Here is a 15152-nt window from a genome sequence, read left to right on the forward strand (position 1 = left end):
TTTCAAAATGTTAATTTTCCCTATAAATGAAATAAGAAAATAATGGACAAAAATTATTTTTTGGCTTTTTAGGCTAGACAAGTATTGACCTTGCTCCCACATATTATCATTCAAAATGAGAAATTAGGGTTACATAATTCTTTAAAAACTTGAAAAAACTATTTAAAAAATGATTTGAGTTTTGGAAGTGAACTCGACAAAGACCGATCATATAAGACTAGAGATAAGACTAGAGAAGATGATACTATCAAAGAGAGCACTCTCACAAATGGTCAAATATAAGGTAATTTTACTCAAAATACTCAACCATTATACAAGTCTAGAAGAGCCTCTTTATAAGTGCTGGGACGGGTCTCTTTGCAAAAGGACAAAGCTAAGGACTAAGAAGCAAAAACACAAAAGCATGGTTCTAGAAGTTAGGTCAACTAAAGGTGGTGTCTTTAAATGGAGTGACCTAGCTTGGTGGCTAAGCTTATCCTTATGCGCCTATTGACCTTCAAAAATGAAGGTCAACTCCAAGCTCTTCCAACTCTCCAAATGTGTATATGGCATGTATGGTTCCAAGGTTAAGGTTTTCCTTCACTCCAAATAGTGTTATCCTCCTTCAAATTGACACTAGTTTGATCGAAAAAACAAACAATCAAGGTCAAAAGTAAACAAATCAACTCTAGCTAAGTCAATAAATCAACTCAACTTAAGTCAATACAAGAAAAGTCAATATAAAACTAAATCTAATAAGAGAAGAAAGATGAAGATACTTCCCTTCTAAACATTTTTGTTCTTCCTAAGAGTTAGGGACTCGTCATCTTTCATGTTAAAAAAATAATAACAATTAATTAAGAATGTAAAACCACTACTACGTGGCAAGATCTCCATAAGAATATTGTTCATGTTCAAATAGTAAACTAGTATAGTGTACTGATCAATTATACAAATTTTTGTTTTGATGGAGCTCACTCATAATTTTCAGACTTTCAATAAATAAACTTTAAATTGGAAACAATGTGTAAAAAGAGTTTATTGGTAGCTCTACCTTCCTTATTATCATGCAAATCCGACACCATTTCCAGCAACAGAATGTAGTAGTTGCCACTCGCGCATGTTTCTTACCAGCAAGTATAATTGGTGGGAAATATTAATTAAATTTATGTAATTTGTTAAGTGAAAAGCTTGTCCAAAATAATAACATTTTCTTTTCTGCTTGTAAATCCACTGTGACTATATACAATGGAGGAAGATAGAGAAATAGCAACAGCAAGAGCAGCAAAATTGAAGACAAAAGTGCGGATAGGTAACCCCTTTACTCTGTTTAAGATTAGTACAAGATGGACCAAAAAGAAAAACACACCTTTTCCAGCATAATAATAATAATAATTCGAAAGCTCTTTTACAAAACAAGAGCTGCGACCTGCGTCTGCCATACCCTGGTCCTTGTAACAACCCATCAAAGAGTACTTTATCTATGCTCTGCGGAACTAATTGATTAATTCTCCACGAGGGAGGAACATGCTTCCAGTTTCGGTATAAAACTTCGCCACGCGTCTGCAATACTATTTGCAAGACGAGCCTGACCTTTGGCAAATTCATGGAAAGCAATCCCCATATCTAATGTTTTCTGTTCCTGAAAACGCTCCATCTCTTCATTCATTAGTTTCACAATCGTCTCAAATGTATTCGTCGCCTGTTCACTCTCTGCCTTCAACTGCATGGCAAAATCATGTCAGTCCGGTAAAAAGAAATTGCATATATTTCTCATTAGTGGAGGTTAATATTCAACCAAACTTGCTTGCCTCTTTATATTCATGCTCAGCTTCTGCAACTTTATCTGATCGAATCAGCGTGAGCTTGTCACTGCATTGCAAACATATGTATCAAAATATATGGCACCAAGACTTTTTTAAGGCTTTTATCATATCACAGAATACAAGACACAAATAAGGGTTTTATTTTGATTTCACATATGCAGAAAACAAATTTCCTTGCAGGAAAGGGACCTTAGCCATAGAATGATGTTTATATTAAAAAGGAATTATTCTGCAATAAAAATTAAATTAGGCAAATAATAAAAACAGGTAACCAGGTTTATACAGATTAATCTCCTTGAGCTTCAATGTTTCAGCCAGTTCACATTGTCTTCTGAAGGCATTGGCTCTCTCTGCTATCGTTGCCTGTTTCAGAATGTAAACCAAGAGCTTTAGATTAAAAAAAAAAAAGGTATAACAATCCATTTTTTGATCTCAGTAGGAGGAGCAGAAATTATATGATTCGCATAACTGAATAATTGTTTTACTAAGGCAACTGGAAATATATTTCAAGCATAACACACATAATATTTCAATGAAGTTAGACAAATTAGTAATTAAATACTGAAAGAAAACAAGACCGGGACTACCTTAATAGATTGTACAGCACGGACGTAATCCTTCAATGGTTCTTCAAAATTCATCAAGAGCTGATGGGCCTATTATAGTAGGATAGTTTGTCTCAGTTTGATCCGTCAATAATAGGCAATACCGTCATGCAAACATATGAATAACCAGTACAACGATGTCCAACAACAAACACGTGAGAATTACCTCCTTTTGCAGCTTGACTGATAAAATCTCTGACTTCATCCCAAGTTCAGAGAATGCTTTCCCAAGAGCATTTCCTTCAGAAGCACCCAGAAGTTTTACTGCTTTTCCAAAATCAGACAGTGATTGCCCCAATTCTGCACGAACATAATGAATTATGAATTTATCTTGTCAGAAAAGAGGATAAAACGAGAACAAAATTATAAAACAGAAAGTAGATACAGAACAGAAAGCAATAATATGAACCAAAACAGAATCTTAAATTGCGTCATATACCTCTGTGCCTCTTCACAAGACGGTATGCATGTTTTTGAGCTTCAGCCAAGTGGTTTTCAAGCTCAAAGACGTAATGTTTCATTTTTTCATACTCAGGATCTGTTTCTTCTACTGGCTTCTCTTTCCCAAGGACAACATCACTCACTTTAGACTGCACATCCTGTCAAAATTCACATAAACAACAAACTTAGAAAGCTGGATAAACAGCACTCTCAACCAGATCGAATAGCAAAAAGGCAATCTGAGAGCTTGTTTGCATGAACATATTCATATCTGAGGAAATTATCTGAGAATGAAGCACGGAAGTGGCAGAATTTCACAATAATCTAGCAAAATGCAACTAACAAGCCTGCAGCTGTTTCAAGGAAAAGTCTAAAAACAGGTCATTTCCTAGTTGATTGCCCTATCTATGGTCTACATATGCTGATCGGTTAAAAAATAAAGACTACAATCACCAACAGTTTCATGTCAGCTAGTTATCCTTGCCTGAATTTTATGCTAAAAGAAGAAACCCCATAGTAACTAATAACATTCATTTATCTTTTTTGTGAAATTCATTATAATAGCATCTTCTATTGATTCTAAAACAAAAATAGTTGAATATCATTAGAACTTGTCAAAGAAATAAAACGTCTTACCTTAAAAATCTGCATTAGATCTGCTGGCTTCTTCTTGAATATGCCAGTCTCTTGTGACCTTAACCGTTCCATTGTCTGCATAATATGTGTAATGAAATGAAGATAATCTAAGTTCATATTTCCCTTCTTTAAAAAAGTCAAATATGAGAAAAAGAACAGAAATTGAGCACTTAAAATACAATATAGAGACAAGAGTAAGGAATACTATACAAAAGAAACAATACTAACAACACTTGTACATTCCGTATTCCACTCTCTAGTATGAACTACTGTTGCAAAATACTTACAAAATGAGTGACAATAATTATAATTCAACTTTGGACAAAAATACAGTGCAGTAACAGCACAATGATAGAAGCAGTAAAAAAGCGAGTAGAAAGAGAACAGAGCAAATTGAATCTAAAATGGACAAAGCTCCACATAGAAATAAAGTCTACTGCAAGTGAGCCATCACCTCTTCTTCCGCCTGCAAAAACAACCTCAGGTCCTCACTTTGGTGAAGTTCACGATGCGATGCGATCCTATTTACAAATACATCCAATGCTTGCCGCCTCATTTCAATAAACTCAGCACTGAAACGAAATTTCTCTGCAATAACAACAAAAAGAGAAGCCAAGACAGAACTTTAAGTGGCAACAACATTTCAAGGTTCTATTGAATAAATTAAAATCAAAAATGCAAAAGTTTATGACAGGAATTTAGGATGATGATCAACATTAAAAAGCAATAATATCAAGTCAAGAATGAATTTTATATAAGCACAAAGCATGGCTTCTAGGATCTCAATCAACTTAAAATACATATCAGCGATGAAAGTCTCATGTTAGTGAACCACCAACTAAATGCACGGTTAACTAAATGCACGGTTAATCTTGACAAGGACATTCCAGCTCTCACATACAAGCTACGAAGTTCCACCAGAAACCTGAGACTGGGAAATAGACAAAAAGGTAAAGCAGATGACTTGATATCTCCAAAATTAATTCTGAACATAAAAGAAACCACAGACATCAAACAGTAGAATTAAGTTACTAATACAAGCTACTAAGTTCCACCAGAAACCTGAGACTGGGAAATAGACAAAAAGGTAAAGCAGATGACTTGATATCTCCAAAATTAATTCTGAACATAAAAGAAACCACAGACATCAAACAGTAGAATTAAGTTACTAATACAAGCTACTAAGTTCCACCAGAAACCTGAGACTGGGAAATAGACAAAAAGGTAAAGCAGATGACTTGATATCTCCAAAATTAATTCTGAACATAAAAGAAACCTATGATAATATTTTTGGTTTGACCATGCGAAAAGTAGTATTAAAAAGCAGCAGTTTTCCTCACTCAAATTGTTTTTGTGACAATAAATGAAAAGGGCAACACAACTACCCAAAATTAACATGAGCTGAAGTCGCAAAGGAAGATAGAGCATTGAACAAGTATCAAGGTAGCAGCATTAGCATACATATTCCAATGACAGTAGCTACTTTCAAACTAATACTAAATTCACAATAACATTAGCGTACACGAGATCTTACCTACAGCGCTTTTCTCTGGAAGAGGGGGAATGAAAATGCCTTTGTACTTCTCAAAAAGGCGATCACGTAACCAGACAAAGTCACTGTAACGTCTTATAACAATCTTCTCAGGTGCTTGGTACTCAGGGAAATTTGTCTGCCAAATTGTTTCAGATGACAAAAAACCAAAGTTGCACATCTTGTGTATTATAGTGGTGGTAGGAAAAAACTATAACTCATAATGAAAAGAATATTTTTCAGTTTAAAATAAGGGAGTAATAAACAAGGGTCTAACTAATGCCCTCTAAGAAAACAGTTTCCTAACGAGTTGAACAGATTAATATTTCTAACATTTTATGGTTACCGCGAGTTTGAAAACCCTGTCACCATTGTTTGTGTGTTCTCATGTGATAAATGCTTTATTTCAACATAAAACACTATATTTTTTTGTTTCCTTAATTACTGTAGCATTTGAAAGTTCATAAATACCTGTTCAATTTATTTCATACAGATCATAAAAAGTGGCAGCTAGTACTTACAAACTAACCTACTTACGCAAAATAAGAATCAAAGAGACAAGGCACTTAATACAACAAGCAGTAATCAAGGTCAAGCTCAATCATCAACCAACAAGCACACCCCCTCTTCATTCATGGTCACAATTGTTGCGGCCGTTTCACCCGGACCGCACATTTTGAATGCATTTTACAGGTGAACAAGGCCATTGCGCTTTAAGGATGGACACTTGCCCGCACAGTTAATACGGAAGAGGAAGAAGGATCCCACTTAAAGGTGGAATAGGACACACAATTCTTCATTCTCACCTCCCATGGAGACTTCCTATTAGCTTAAGTGACCAAAATGTATTTTCCTAATACCCACCCTTGTGCTAATTATGTCCGACTCCACGCTCACGAGGACTGCACCCAACTATAGGGAGGAAATGAGAAACTCTACGAACTACCCTAAATAGTAACAAGAGAATGATCAACATCAAACCAATGCACATCTCAATTAACTCAAGCAATCCAACAAATTTCAGCTTCTAACTAATTTCTCTAAATCGCAATGTTCAACAAATTTCAATAATCACAATTCCTTGAAAATCTAATCCTGGCAATAAACTCTTCGAAATTGACAATGCGGTCAAAGTTGAATTCAAAGAAAAACTCCTACGACCTCCATCAACTAGAAAACCAAAGTTCGACTTAGATTCAACAAGAAATTCCAAAACCAAAAGTAAAATAAAATAAACAATTAATAGATAACGCGTAGTGAAAGAAAGGAAGTGTAATCAGGCGAATGATTGAAGTACTTTGGTGATGACGCGGTAGGAGATGTAGGCTTGGACGCCATTGCCGAGCTTAACGGGATCGGTGACGGAGACAGAGAGGAACGGTTGCGAGGAGGAAGGAGATCTAGGGCTCTGCGAGGAACCGGAGAGAGTTTTCTGCTGTTCCATATCCCAAAACAGTCGTCAACATGCAGACACAGAAGAAGGAAAAGAGAGAAAGGGTTGAGAAGGACGGAAAGAAAAATCAAGAAGTTTGTGTGCGGTATTTGCGACAGAATTGTAATTACCGATGAATTCATGGTCGTTTAGAGGCGATCCAAGAGTAGCAGTGGCTCCACACAGAACAGAAAGTGGCTTGTTATTTGTTTGGATTAGAAGGAAGTAAAAGAAGTTTGATTAACAGAAACAAGGTAGAAAGTGAGTTGAGAGATTATATGATATATTAGATATCAGGATAGATATAACAGAATCAATTTTGTATATATGTTTAATAAGTAAATTTTTATAATTTTATTTTAAAAATTATTCAACAAAAATAATTTTTTTAAAATATAAATTAAAGTTAAATAAATTTTAAATTAAAATAACAAAATTATTTTTAAATCGGAAGTTATATTAAAAAAATAAATTAACTAAGATGATTTGCCAAATATTGAAATTGAAATTATTTTATGTTATTTATTATTTTAAACTTTGCTAATTTAATTATTTTACATTTAAAAACATATATGTATCAAATATTATTTTATTTTATTTTATTTTATATTATTTTATATTTTAATTATTTATTTATAAATATTTTATTAAAAAGTGTCTCGATAATCTATTATATCCTTGTTTTTATTTTCAAATCCATCCGCTCTATTAACTTTTTTATGTAAAAGTTGGTTCATTATTTTGCATTTTGTTATTTGTTTTCCATGCTTTCAAACCCATATTCATTTACATAAACTTCAAGCAAAATGTACCATCAGCATTATCGAATTCAGCCTTTGAGCCGAAATCAACTAAGAGTTTATTTGGATATACATTTCAAAATTGATTTTACAGGAATTGATTTGTGGACGAAGAAGCAACTTGCTGTTTTTCTTTAGACGCGAATATTTTCTTTCAAATTGATTTTAAAAGCCAAACTTATTCACATTTTATACTGAAAAATTGATTATACGTTAATGCTGAACCAAATACATAATAAATGTTGAGAACTCTTAACTATCATAAGACAGTTGTATTTTTAACAAAAATAATTTCAATTATATTTTTAAGATTTTATTTTTGGCTAAAATACTCCCTTGGTCTCAAAAATCTCAATTAGGTCCATAGATTTTTTTAATCTCAATTGAGTCCAAAATTCTGCAAAATTGTTACAATTAAACCCATTTCGTTATTTTTTTTCATAAACGGTGTTTACACCTGATGATCTAGACTTTTCTACATGCATTGGTGTCATTTAAATTTGAAAAGCAGTATAAATGACGTGGTGTTCTCCTATTTAGTAACATCAAGTAGTTTGCCCTAGCATTTTCGATGGCAGGAACTCAAAGGAGAGAAGAGAAGAGAAGAGGTTGTCTTCCCCGGTTGTCTATGGCTCCTTATCATTCATGGTCGTCGTGCTCCTATAATGGGTTTGGGGGGGTGCAAAATCGAAGTGGTTCTTCTAATAGAGATGGGTCAAAGAGGTTGGATTCAATGCCAGTTTGCTATTGTGGTGAGAAAGTTGTCTTGAGAACTGCTAGAACCCCTAAAAATAGGGAGAAACAATTCTGGGGTTGTCCTAAGTATAAGGTAAGATCCATGGAACTTTTTTTTTTCGTTTAAGGTAATGTTTGCTTTTTGGACAAAGGGGTTCTGAACAATTGCTTGGCTACAATTACTTTAGTTGGTTCAGTGGAGATGAAAATGAAGAAATTGTTGGTCCAGTAACGAAGAATGAAGAAAGGGATGTTAGTGTGCTAAATATGAAAGAAATGTATGGGCAAAGGATGAAAATTATGAGTTTAGAAAAATTTGTCATCATTTTGGAAAACAGGATAAAGGTGTTAATTTGGGGGGTTTGTTTTGTTTGTGTATTGAATGTAATCTTATTTTCGTTGTTGAAAAAGTTTGATTGTGTATTGAATGAAAAAGTTTGATTAAGTTTATGCACAACATTTTGGTGTCCAATTCCAATGTCGGTTGTTCTAATTTACATTGATATTGAAGAATTGATAATAAAACTATTGATATATCAGAGCCAATTGCATCACATACTATTGAATAATTGAAAAAAAAAAAAGTGGTGCTATAACAAACCCAATTTTAGAACATAATATCCAAACTATTATATAGGTGTTGATAATGAATGTACTGCAGAGTTACACCATATTGTTGCTCATAACAGAGCCAAAATAACTACAAAATAACAATTGGTTTCATTATTACAGCAGATGCACAAAATCAACAAAATAACAACAGAGTATATTTGCATTGGTTTCATCATTACAACAGATGCACAAAATCAAAATGGGATCAACACTTCTAAAACATGCATGGTGAACTAAAACACATCCCCTTCAAATTCATGACTTCCAAACACGTTCCCTTCTAGCCTTCAGCTTGTTCCTCACTAGTTGGCCTGCACCTGGTGGGAGTGATTTTGATGGCCCTGTTGTTGGTTGGCCTGGTGGACCAGATTGTGAACCAAAGTGTGGTGGAGCGACTGTTGGCCCAGATTGTGGTGGAGCTGATTGTGATGAAGCAGATAGTGGTGGAGCAATTGCTAGGCCAGAATGTGGTGAAGCACCTACTAGGCTAGATTGTGATGAAGCACCAGTTGGACCAGATTGTGATGGACCACCTGTTGAGCCAGATTATGTTGGACCACCTGCTGGCCCAAATTGTGATTCAGTTTGTTGTGGTCGAATAGGACAATAATTCTTGTTGTGTCCAAGTTGCCTACATACACTACACATTTTACGAAACCCTCCATTAGACATTTGAGTATCATCTTTCTTTAACTCCTAGGGCTCCAATCTTCTCTTTTTCTTAGGTCTTCCAGGCAAGCTTTTTTTCTTTGGAGGCATGACATTTGGATAAGAAGTTATTTCCCCACCCAAATCATTTATTAGAAGCTCCATGAACCATCTCCATGAGTCCTTGTTCTCAACTTCTACAACCGCATATGCTATTGGTAAAATTTAGTCATTGTCATCTCTTCCAACTGTTGTCAATAACCCTCCATCATACTTGCGTTTCAAAAAACATCCATCCACTCTAATGATAGGTCTACATGCGGCAAAATTATCTTTGCATGCCTTCAGGAATGCATAAAACCTACTAAATATTACTTCACCAACAATGTTTTCGACTTTAACCTTAACTGTAGAACCTGGATTTCCTCTCAATAGCTCATGTGCATAATTGTATATTCTTCTATACTGCTATGTGAGTGACCCATCAACAACATCTCTTGCAATAGCTTTAGCTCTGAAAGTCGTATTTCTAGAGATACATACATTCCACTTCCTAGAGACCTTGTCACGAATATCCATCACCTTCAAATGTGGGTTTTCTCTAACAGTCTTTTCTATCTTCTTACTCAATCATTTTGCATTCATTAACTTGACATTAAAGTCTCTATTGCAGCTATGCTCATCAATTATTTTCCTAAGTTGCCAAGACTTCACTACAGACATATATGAACAGTAAGCATACCAATTGCACTTTCCCTTGGCACCAAAACATTTGATAATAACTATATTCTTGTCATTTCGGTCAAATATTAAATTCTTTCCATTTGTCAATGCATAGGTTCGAATGGCTTCTGTAAATTTCTTTTTTCTCTCTGAAATAAGTACCTACTTCCCATTTGTATTGATCCATACTTTTTGGCATTGAAAAGGTTGGAAAGCTTCCATAACCCTCTTTATCATTGTTTGTAGCAGTAAAGAATTCATCTGAGTGCCACTCAATATCAGAAAATTCATCACTAGATCCTACTCCTCCAACCTCATCCTCATGTGAATTACTACACTGTTGTTGACTGGAAAAACATGCTCCTGCAATGTTAACTTCACATTCCACGTAACCATCCTAGGACTCACATTCCACGTCACCTTCAACAGTCACATCCACAAGCCCTTCATCAGAAAACTTCTCAGCAACAGTATCAGTCGTTGTATCCTCACCCTTCTCATCTGACTTATGTTCGGTTTCATCATAAACCTCAACCCCATCCACCTCATGTAAGTTCTCTTCAACTTCAGCATCAACCTCATTCACATCCTTGTTATCTATCTCTTTGGATCCATTTACTTTACCATCATCAAACTCCTTTTCAACTTCAGCATCAGCCTCCTACACATCCTCGTTATTTATCTCTTTTTCTTCATTTACTTCACCATCATCCAATTCCTTTTCAATTTCACCATCACCCTCCACTTCTTTATGCCCTTCATTATCAACCACAACCCCTTCGATCATGTTAATAACCTCAGGTTCAGTCATCTTGTGCACCATATAAATATGAATAACACCATTTATCATAGATATGATGGCCATATGCATAGCCTTTTTGTCATCAACCAACAACACCAACCTATCTTCCAACACTGACTCACCTCCAACAGAGTACCACAACTCTTTCGGATTAACATGTCCCAACTCTCTTAGTGCTTGAAGAATCTCAAAATAGCTCCACGTATCAGGATCACAGAACCACGATACCCTTTCCCCATCGTCATACCACAGCTTGCCATCATTGACAAAATGTCCACTATGGTGGACCACCACTTTGAAACGATCCTGAGACATCCAACCTGAAATTAAAATGCCCACAAAATAATACACAAATTACCGTCCATACCACCATCAAACCGACAAATTAATATGGACGACCACAAATAATATAAACTACACTGCTCAAATCAAATGGGGGACCACAAAGCCACGCCTAAAATGGATAATGTAACTGTTTAAACCCCAATCACACAACACTCCCACACTTCCATCGATGAAAACAAACCAAATAAAATAACAACCTCCAAAAAACTCTAATTCCCAATCAACGAAAATAACCAACCAAATTCCTAATCGAACTTCTAACCTTCACTGCAGATCACCTTCGTTCACTAATGAAGTCACATTCAAAATCTGAAACAAGATTGCAAACAACCTTCCCGATCACACATAGAAGCGTCTTCCTCAGCCTTGCGTTCCACTCAGTTGCAATCCTATTCCTTGCAATATCTATTCCTCGCAATCCCTAATTTTAAAATCAAACCAAAACGACATTTTAATTAGCATAATAGTAAACAAAACGACGACCTTAAACCAACAATTAAAGAAACATGTCCGTTTAATTAAAAAATTAATTTCCACATTTTACTGTTCACATTAAAAAATAAATCCACATCAGCCATCCACTGCAACATGTACAGTTCTATACAAAAAATCGTTAGTGAATTTAACATTGTTAACGATTTGGGCTTAATTGTATTAATTTTGCAGAATTTTGGACCCGATTGAAATTAAAAAAAAATCTATGGACCTAATTGAGATGTCTCAACGAAAACGTGGACCATGGGAGTATTTTAGCCTTTCATAAGAAAATATCGATTTGGTCCATTCATTTAATAATTCTCAATTAGGTCCCTATTTTCGAAAAAAAATGGTATCAATCATGCATTTTCTGTTAAATTGGGTTAAACAACATTTGGAGATGCTGAGGTGGATTTCTATAATGGATAAGTGTCATTTATAATTGAAATGCAATGGAACATAATGTAATTTGTGGAAAACATATGTGTCATTTGGTTCAAGCCCTAAATTTGTGATGTTGGTGTCAATCTTGCTCATTCTTCTTCTTCTCTGACGTTGTGGTGTACGTAGGTGAGTTATGTCTCTCGGCCAGTCTTGTTCATCTTGTACTTGCAATGTTTGGGGAATGCAAAGCCCTAGTGTGTCATCTTGTGGTAGAGGTGGGTGTAGAAGTATGGTTGTAACACCCATTTGCTATTGTGGGGAGAAATCAGTGTTGAAAATGGCAAGAACTACGAAGAACAAAGGGAAAATTTTTTGGGATTGCCCTAAGTGCAAGGTAAAATACATGGAAACTTTGTTTTGGCTTGGTGTTTCTGTATTTGTTTTTGAAAATAGTCTTCACTGTTGGTCACGCGATTAGTGTTTTTCGAACAAAATGGAAGTGAACATTGTGGTGGGTGCAATTACTTCAAGTGGTTTACTAAAGATATGATAATTGAAAGGCGTTGTGTCATTGTGGAGATTGAAGAAAGAGGATTGTGGCACTATAAAGATTGAAGAAAGGGGTGGTGGCATTGTATGTGCACAAGAAATGGGGAGGAGTTTCGTGATGGTAGAAGAAAATATTTAATTTGGAGAAATCTATCAAGTCTTTTCAAAAAAGGATTAAGGTGTTAGCAGGGGTGGTTTGTGTTGTATGTGTAATGAACATAATTATACTTTCAATGACAAATCCATGATGTGTTGTAAGAGCTTGTATTGTAGTTGACAAGGTTGGTTTGTGTTGTTTATGTAATGTTTGAAAATGAATAAAATTTGGTACTCTTCGTTTACAATATTTGCAGCAGTTGGTGGTTTGTGTTGTCTATACCTTGTCTTCTTTTAGTCAAATAGTGAAACAATGATGTATATCAAACAAAATGAAATAATGAAAGCATAAATGAACATTATTTTCTCCAAATATTCTGCAACACAATTGATCCATAAAATATAAATCACATGCTTCATATTGATAAGCCTAAATGAAATATTGTCTTGTTCCAAATAAAGTTGCTCCATCACTTAACGAATTTACATCCCAAAATAAAGTGGTCCACTACTTAACAATTTTACATGACAAAATAAAGTTATTCTTCACTTAACAATTTTACATCACCAAATAAAGTGGTCATCCACTTGATATGTCATCATTCAAAAAGCAAATAAAACAGGTGTTTGGTCTGTGATTAATGTTCTAACAACTAATACAAAATAATATGATATAGAAATGGTTGCATGTCATGGTTTCCATATGCGTCCTCGCATTAAGCTTTGGCTTCATGATTGCTCTTCCACGTGATGGTTAGGTTGGTTGTTGAGATAATTGAGTATAATGCTTTGATGCCCTAGTTACTTGCACAAATGATTGATTACAAGCCTGTGATGCTTGGGAAGGTTGGTGGGATGACTTAGTAAAAGGTTGTGTTGCTTGGTCTTGTTGTTGGGTTGATTGAGTACAAGCTTGTGATTCTTAGGAAAAATGTGTTGGTTGGTTTGGTTGTTGTGAAGTAGGTTCATCTTGTTGACCTGATGTACTTAAGTTCAATTGTGCCTGATATGCTTGGGGGTAATTACTTTTGTTGTGTCCAATTTACCTATAAAAACATCTTTTGTGTAAACTAGTTTTTCTTATTTGTGTTTCATCATTTCTTAGCTCTTATTCTTGTAATCTTATTTTCTTCTTTGGTCTTCCTATCAATATTCTTTTTGTTGGGGGCAACAAATCAGGATATGATGTAATGCCTACACTTTTTGCCCATTGATAGGGAATATGATTGAGGAGTATGTTTCTTCTTATGTGGACTTCCTGAACCAATTGGAGATAAAGTCTTCTCCATTTATATTTAAAAGCCTCATTGTAGCAAAGGAATGACAACATGAAATCCCACTGATGGTCCAGTGTGACTTCAAATATCTTCTATGCTGACCAGTGTGAGGTTAAAGCAAAAACACTAGCAATCAATTACATACCATTATTACAAGTAAACAAACAAAAGTGTAAGTACCTAGGTATCCAATTTATATTCAACTCTAATTCCTTTTCAAATCTCTTCAAAATTTTGGGACAGATGGAATGTGAATAGGATTGATACTTTATATTGTTTTGTAAAGGATCCATCAACAACGTTTGTTGCTATTGCCTTTGCCCTATAAGCCATACACCTATATATAACAAGGTTTAATTAGTCAGATGGTACCCTCTTTCGTTTAGATGTGTCACTTTAGTACATGCTTTTAAAAAGGTGTCAATTGAGTCCCAACTTTTGAAAATATGTCTCAATTAGGTCATTTTCAACAAAAAATTATTTACACCGTTAACAGTATTGATATTTAAAATGACTTACAAAATTAAGTATTGATATTTATATCAAAATTTAGTGGTAAAAGTCATGAATTAAGTTAAAGACTTTAGTAATTTTTGTCTGAAAGGGATTTGATTAAGACACTTTTTCAAAAGTTAGGACTAGGTTGACACATTTCTAAAAACGGGTACTAAACTGACATATCTGAACAAAAATGGGTACCATCCAACTAATTAAACCATATAACAATGTTCCATTTCCTACTCACTTTATCATGAATCTCAACCCCTTAGTTTTTGGATTATCTCTTACTGTCTTTTCACACCTCTTACTAAGTCACTTTGCATTAATTAAACGAAGGTTAAATTCTCTACTACATTTGTCTTGTTTTGACTGCTTGCATATAGCCATAATATGCATACTAGGGACATTTTCCTTTTGCACCTAGACATTTCACACTCACTCTTTTTTTATCATTCTTAACAATTTTTAAACATCTCCCATTTTCCATTGCATAGCTTCTGATGACTTCTACAAATTTCGCCTTTTCACTAAAATAGGTTCCAACTTCCCATTTATATATAGCCATATGTTTGGGCATTAAAAATGTTGGAAAGTTCCCATAACCCTATTTATCATTATTTGCTTCATCAATACATACTTTATTAATATCTTTACCACTTCCAAACTCTTCTTATTGCCACTCATTATCTGACAACTCTTTGTCTAAGCCCACAGGCCCCTCATCACTCTCCTCATTTGTTGTATCATTTGTCC

The 15152-nt window shown here is 34.7% G+C and overlaps 1 protein-coding gene across 4 annotated transcripts; it reads right to left on the bottom strand.

Moving 5' to 3' along the window:
• Positions 1-1269: 1269 nt before the first annotated feature.
• Positions 1270-6740, bottom strand: SNX1 (sorting nexin 1). 4 transcript variants are annotated; one of them, XM_028080724.2, is made up of 11 exons: positions 6582-6740; positions 6316-6453; positions 5022-5157; positions 3942-4075; positions 3488-3562; positions 2850-3009; positions 2577-2710; positions 2393-2461; positions 2089-2168; positions 1791-1851; positions 1270-1702 (listed from the first exon to the last, which is right to left on the bottom strand). In XM_028080724.2, exons 1-11 carry the CDS (start codon positions 6591-6593, stop codon positions 1484-1486), a joined length of 1218 nt encoding a protein of 405 aa, XP_027936525.1. In that variant the 5' UTR covers positions 6594-6740; the 3' UTR covers positions 1270-1483. The 4 variants fall into 4 exon arrangements, with proteins under 4 accessions (XP_027936525.1, XP_027936523.1, XP_027936526.1 ...); XM_028080722.2 differs by having other exon boundaries at positions 5022-5229; XM_028080725.2 differs by having other exon boundaries at positions 6316-6450; positions 6582-6734.
• Between the last annotated feature and the right edge of the window lie 8412 nt (positions 6741-15152).

Source organism: Vigna unguiculata, chromosome 7 (assembly GCF_037176805.1).
Source record: "Vigna unguiculata cultivar grain cowpea cultivar isolate G323 ecotype 2 chromosome 7, ASM3717680v1, whole genome shotgun sequence".
NCBI lineage: Eukaryota > Viridiplantae > Streptophyta > Magnoliopsida > Fabales > Fabaceae > Vigna > Vigna unguiculata.

Bases quoted from the DNA above. Each gene is read 5' to 3' on its own strand.
- SNX1 (XM_028080722.2), bottom strand. The intron at 4,076-5,021 runs GTAAGATCTCGT...TTGTTATTGCAG, and splicing joins TCCAGAGAAAAGCGCTGTAG to AGAAATTTCGTTTCAGTGCT. The intron at 2,169-2,392 runs GTAGTCCCGGTC...ATTCTGAAACAG, and splicing joins GTGCTGTACAATCTATTAAG to GCAACGATAGCAGAGAGAGC.